This window comes from Echinops telfairi, unplaced genomic scaffold, assembly GCF_000313985.2.
Source record: "Echinops telfairi isolate 266 unplaced genomic scaffold, ASM31398v2 ScPeMD7_7459;HRSCAF=8497, whole genome shotgun sequence".
Taxonomy (NCBI): domain Eukaryota; kingdom Metazoa; phylum Chordata; class Mammalia; order Afrosoricida; family Tenrecidae; genus Echinops; species Echinops telfairi.
Genome location: NW_022111359.1, coordinates 6,826,304 through 6,832,843, shown reverse-complemented (window position 1 = coordinate 6,832,843; position 6,540 = coordinate 6,826,304). Strand labels below are relative to the sequence as shown.

Here is a 6,540-nt window from a genome sequence, read left to right as displayed (position 1 = left end):
AGCCCTGGGTGACTGGACTGGAATTGGGCTGCTCACCCCAAGGTCGCCCATTTGAAACCACCAGCCACATCCACAGGTGAAAAATGAGGCTTCCTGGTCCCCTAAAGAGTTACAGTCTTGGACACTCACAGGGGCAGTGCCACCCTGTCCTTCAGGGTCACTACGAGTTAGCATCAACTTAATGGCCATGAGTTTGGTTGAAGGTTTGCTATCACTCAGGGGCATTGGATCATTGTCATCCTCGCTGTCATTTTCCAAATCACTGAGCCATCTGAATATCAATGCCTTGCCTCCCCCCCCCCCCAGCACAACAACACAAAACACCTTTCTCCCACCCTATTATGACCACTAAAAAGCCTTGGTTTCTACAGGTTGGCTTATTTCCTCTCAGTAAAATCATAGGTTGCTTGTGCTGCCTCGCTCAGGCGGCCTTCCAGGCCCATCCATGGTGTGGCATGCTTCAACTTCTGTCCTCCCTGGGACTGAGTCGTGTTCCATTGTGTGGACCCTGCCATCCTCCGGGCCACGTCCATCACTTGCACCTGTCATGAAAGGTGTGGAAGTGGGCAGGTGTACACGTTTCCGTTGAAGTCACGGCTTTCAGGCCTCTTGGGTACATATGCCCAAGAGAGGAATTGCTGTGCAAATCTTGGTGGCACGGGGATAAAGTGCTCAGCTGCTAAGGTGGTCAGAGGTTCGGATCCACTAGCCTCTCTGAGGGAAAGGGATGGTGGGATCTGCTCCTGCGGAGACTGACAGCCTTGGAAACTGTACAGAGCCGTTCTGACCCATCCTGCAGAGTGGCTGGGAGCCAGGATCCCCACCAGGGCAGGGGGGTTGGATGCATGGGTTATGACCACTCAGGAAGGTGACATTGTAATGGATGGAGCGACGTGACAGGAACCTGACAGCCTGGGCTGACATTCGGGCTCTCAGAAAATATTTACTGAGCACCCTGCCAGGAGCCCTGGTGGGTTGCGTGTCAAGCCTTGGGCTGCTAACCGCAAGGTGAGCAGTTTGAATGCCCCAGCTGCTCTGAAGGAGAAAGAAGAGGCGGCTTGCTCTGGTCAAGACTGACAGTCTCAGAGACTCCAGGAAGCAGTTTGACTCCATCCTATAGGGTCACTGGGATTCAGAATCTACTCGAAGGAGATTATCTCCCTACTCAGAGAGACAAGTGGTGCAGCAAACACAAGCTGCTCCCCCAGACCTGGTTCTGACTCATGGGACCCCTGGGCTGTAGTGGGTTCCACATGGAACTGCTAACCACTGGGTCAGCAGTGAGAACCCTCCAATTGATCCTCAGATGAGAGATGAGGCTTTCTGCTCCTGTGCAGATAGATGCCCCGGAAACACTTGGGGCAGGTCTGTGCAGCCCCATCGGGTCTGCATTAGAGAGCATTGGAGGAGATTGATAGAGCCTGGGCACTATTGAGCCAGCTGGGAGACTCTTTAATGCTGGGGCAGGCTCTTTAACCTGCCTGAGCAGGCTCCTTGAATGAAAACAGAGCTTGGGGGGTGGGGAGTGGGGGATGGGGGTGGGAGTGGCCGCTTCCCACAAACCCTGTGGTTTTTATGGGGCTAGATGTCCAGAAATCAGGGCAGGGACTGGTGTGATGTAAAAGCTGAAAGCAGCATTCCTTATTTTTAATCATCGTTAAATCCCTGCATGGCACTAAGAGCATAGTCCTGTGCAAAGGTCCTGGGGCAGAACAAACCTGTCCCGTTGAGCAGAGAGAAGGCCCCTGTGACGGGGACGAGAAGAGGGGAGGGGAGGGGGGGATAGAGAGGGGACATGGCAGGGTGTGTAGGACTCTGTGGATCTCAAGAAGGACTCGACCTTGCATCCTCGGAGGGAGGTGGGAGCCCTGGAGGGCTGTGGGCAGAGGGAGGGGCCCAGACGCAGGTGCTTGCCAGCGCCCTCTGGCTTCCGCGAGGAGAACAGCCTGCGAGAGGCCCCAAGAGGGGAAATGATGGCGGAGGCAGCTGCCTACGTCCAGGGTGAGATGATGGAGCTGCTGCAAGAGGAGGCAGAGGAAAGCTTTGAAGAAATGTCACCGTTCTTAATATCGCCAGCCAGTGTTCTCAGTCAAATCCTTGCCCTCCTGCTGTTTGCATTCCCCATTGAGATTACTGGCAATAAGCACGGTTTCTGAGAAAATGTTAAGCGTGTGAGTAGCACGGAGAAGGTAAATATACCAGGCGAGGGAAGAAAGAGAGGGCGTTTTGTGGGCGACCAGGGAGAGCCTCACGGAAGATGGGAGAGATGGGGCCGCGGGGAACATCTGGGGGCAGCATGTCTCCCCACTTAGAGGGCACCGCCCATGCAAAGGCCCTTGGGCAGGACCCGGCCTGGAGTTAGAGGAACAGTAAAGAGGACTGTGTGGCTGGAGAGAAGGAAGTGAGAGGGGGAGAGAGGAGGAAGGGAGTTAGGGCCTGGGACAGACTGCGGGTAGAGCATGGGGAAGGCCTGGACTTTACTCCAGAGTGGGAACCCTGGGGTATTTTGAGCCCAGGGAAGAGATGATTGGATTGCCATTTTATCAGGATCCTCCCACTGCTGGATGCTAGAAACAGGAAGAAGAGTAGATAATACAGATAACAAGAATGATAAGAACAGTGATGACAAAGAACACTGTGATCATCGTATTTTTATCATCATTATTATACAACCATTGGGCTACTAGCCTCCAGGCCAGCAGTTCAAAACCACCAGCCGCTCCACAGGAGAAAGACGAAGCTTTCTACTCCCGGAAAGAATGACAGTCAGGGAAACCCACTGGGGCAGTTCTACCCTGTTCTATAGGGTCACACTGTCATAATGGGCTTTTTGAGGGGGGCTTGGGGAGGGGGGCAGGAGAGTGGTTTGAATTTTTACGAACCTGAAAATTGGCGCTGTGAGTCGGTCCCCACTGGGCGTCAGGCAGTGTGTTGAGTTGTTGAATTGAAAGCTTGGCGGTTTGAACACACCAGCCGCATAAGAAAGTCCTGGTGATCTCGCCGCCCAGGAAACCTTCTGGGCAATTCTGTTCTGCAACCCAGCGGATGGCCCGGAGTCAGAACAGATTGGATGGCCACAGGTTGATATTGTTGTTGCTTGGGGGTGGGGGTGAGGGGTGGCCTTCAGGTGGGCAGCTGGGGCACTCCCCATCCCTGTCCACTTGCCCCCTCTGCTTCCCTTCTCCAGGCCAGTCCGGAGCTGGCAACAACTGGGCCAAGGGTCACTACACGGAGGGGGCGGAGCTGGTGGACGCAGTCCTGGACGTGGTGCGGAAGGAGGCGGAAAGCTGTGACTGCCTGCAGGGCTTCCAGCTGACCCACTCGCTGGGCGGCGGCACCGGCTCGGGCATGGGCACGCTGCTCATCAGCAAGATCCGCGAGGAGTTCCCCGATCGCATCATGAACACGTTCAGCGTGGTGCCCTCGCCCAAGGTCTCGGACACGGTGGTGGAGCCCTACAACGCCACGCTGTCCGTGCACCAGCTGGTGGAGAACACGGACGAGACCTACTGCATCGACAACGAGGCCCTCTACGACATCTGCTTCCGCACCCTCAAGCTGACCACGCCCACCTATGGGGACCTCAACCACCTGGTGTCGGCCACCATGAGCGGCGTCACCACCTGCCTGCGCTTCCCGGGCCAGCTCAACGCCGACCTGCGCAAGCTGGCGGTGAACATGGTGCCCTTCCCGCGCCTGCACTTCTTCATGCCAGGCTTCGCGCCGCTGACCAGCCGGGGCAGCCAGCAGTACCGCGCCCTGACCGTGCCCGAGCTCACCCAGCAGATGTTCGATGCCAAGAACATGATGGCCGCCTGCGACCCGCGCCACGGCCGCTACCTGACGGTGGCCGCCGTCTTCCGGGGCCGCATGTCCATGAAGGAGGTGGACGAGCAGATGCTCAGCGTGCAGAGCAAGAACAGCAGCTACTTCGTGGAGTGGATCCCCAACAACGTCAAGACGGCCGTCTGTGACATCCCGCCCCGAGGCCTCAAGATGGCAGCCACCTTCATCGGCAACAGCACGGCCATCCAGGAGCTGTTCAAGCGCATCTCCGAGCAGTTCACCGCCATGTTCCGGCGCAAGGCCTTCCTGCACTGGTACACCGGCGAGGGCATGGATGAGATGGAGTTCACCGAGGCCGAGAGCAACATGAACGACCTGGTGTCCGAGTACCAGCAGTACCAGGATGCCACAGCCGAGGAGGGCGAGTTTGAGGAGGAGGTGGAGGAGGAGGTGGCTTAGAGGCTCGCGGGTGCCCCTCCTCCTCCCTAAGTGGTGCCCTTCAACCTCTGAGACACACACACACACACACACACACACACACATGCAAAGACCGCATCACCGCCTTCCCAACCCCAACCCACCTCTGACCATGCATCCGGTGGCCCCAGCAATGCCACCAGGGCACTGAGACCTTTGACTGCCCCCAAGGACCTCACATCATCTCCCACCCCTTGCCCACCTTTGGTCCTTGAGCCCACCCCCCACCTTGATCTCCCACCCCCATGCACTCTTCCAAAGTCGACCCTCCCATGAGCTCCTGCTAGGCCTCTGACCCCGTCGACCTCACTCTACCTTCCACTCCACTTTGTTTACCTCAGACTTATCTGTCACCTCTGACTGGCCCTCCTTCCCCACTCCCAGGAGCACCATCGATCAGCCCCCGGTTGCCTTTGGACACCTCCTTGTGAGCCTCGCTTCACCTCTGACCCCATGGCCCCCACCTGCCCTCTGCCCCTCCCTTTGCACTGGCTTCTGCCCTGATCCCTGACCTCACACCACTCAGCTCCCATCTGCCTTGGCTTCCCTGAGGTGGGGGCACTCTGCTGCCGGGGGGAGGGAGGGGAAGAGAGGCCATGCCCCTAGCTGTCCCCACCTCAATAAATGAACCCATTGTTGCCCTGTTTTGTCTGTGTGGGATTCATCTCCCCCTGAAAGTGCACTGACCAGAGCCCCCCTACAGGATAGAGGTAGCACTGATAGGCTCGCTGGTGACAGGAGAGCCAGTAACTGGGAGCAGAGACCTGGGACCAGGCTGGGCACTAGTGGGGCAGCGGTGGCTCAGAGCTAGCTGTGAGCCTTGTGGACTATCCAAGCTCTCTGTCGATTTTCCCAGGCTGTCTGTCTCACCCTGGCTGTCTGTGTGCCTTTGGGTTTTCTGTGCATCCTGGAGGCTGTCCAAGATGTGTGTGTGTGTGTGTGTGTGTGTGTGTGTGTGTGTGTGTGTGTTGAGAGAGAGAAAGAGAGAGTGCCCCGGAGCTGCTCTGGCTGTATCTCTGTCTGTCTGTGCTGTATTCCGGCTGCTGTATGTGTGTGTGTGTGTGTGTGTGTAGGGTCCCCTGTGAATGAGAAAGGGGGAAAAAGGAAGAGCCACATTTTCAGGAATGTGGATTCTCAGCTGCCTCAAGGGGGGTGAGGCTGAGGAGGGGCCCAGGCTGGGCTTGATGGTGGACAGCAGGCAGGGCCCACCTGCAGGACAGGGCGCTGGCCTTCTCAGCCTGCCCACCTTTTGCACACTCACCCCAGTGAAGTCAGGAGGCAGGATGCCTGGGTCTTTTGAAGTGGGTGGGGGCAGGGGCCTCCTCCGGGGACGTCACCCATTAAACTTCCTCTCTGAGCCACACAGGAAGCTGAGCCAGCCGGGGCCCAGCCCCTCACCAGCACAGGCCCCCAAGACCCCTGGGGAGAGGGCCTGGCCACGGCCCTGCAGGACCATGGGATCCAACACTGAGTAAGCCCCCTCCCCAATCCTTGGGACCAAGGATTCCCAGAGCTGGCCTGGGCAGAGGAGAGCTGGGGCTGGGTAGGCCCAGGGAACTGGCGCAATGACCCCAGGGGAACCCAGCAGGTTGCCGGGATTAGGGGCAGGGCCTGCTGCTTGGCCCCCTGGAGACTGAGTTCCCAGGCCCCTTCGTCCCCCCTCACCCTTCCCCCACCCCCAACTGTGATTGGAGCTCCCACCATGAGCCGGGTGTGTTAGACAGGGTTCTCTAGAGAAACAAAACCAGATCTGGGTGATGGTGATCCGGTTCCAGGGGCTGTGGGTATGGGCTCCAGTTTAGCTGAGCTCTTGAGGGTGAGGAGTTAGGTGTGTCACTGTCCTGGTGTGAGGATACGGTGCTGGGGGCCCCAGGCCCTGATCTGATGTTCATCTCCACCCTCCCTCATCCTTCATCTTCCTGGGCCTCTCTTCCTCTCTCTCCCTGAGCTCCAGGACCCAGGGTGCTCTGCGTGGTGGGGGTGGGAGCAGACAGAGGCCAGGGCAGAAATGATAAGCTTACAACCCCAGGGCCTTCTTGGGGGTGGGGGGACAAAAACCACAAACCCCCTAAGTCCAAGGCCACACCAACTCGGGGCCAAGCCATGTGTCCCAGAACAGAACAGCTCCACAGGGCTTCCTGGGCTGGGACCCTATGGAAATACATGCCAGGCCTTTCTTCTGCAGGGCTTTTGGGCAGGCTCAAGCTTCAGGTTGGTGGTGGAGAATACGAATGATTTGCACACACACACACACACACACACACACCGAGACCCCAG

At 57.9% G+C, this 6,540-nt stretch overlaps 1 protein-coding gene across 1 annotated transcript in view; it reads left to right on the top strand.

Annotated features, from left to right (window-relative positions):
- Positions 1-4,903, top strand: part of TUBB4A (tubulin beta 4A class IVa) — a 6,761-nt gene extending 1,858 nt beyond the window's left edge. The window contains 2 exon segments of the mRNA XM_045300100.1: positions 3,006-3,035; positions 3,038-4,903. Of these exon segments, the coding sequence (XP_045156035.1) occupies positions 3,006-3,035; positions 3,038-4,245 (1,238 nt within the window). The 3' untranslated portion in view covers positions 4,246-4,903.
- The last annotated feature ends 1,637 nt before the right edge of the window (positions 4,904-6,540 follow it).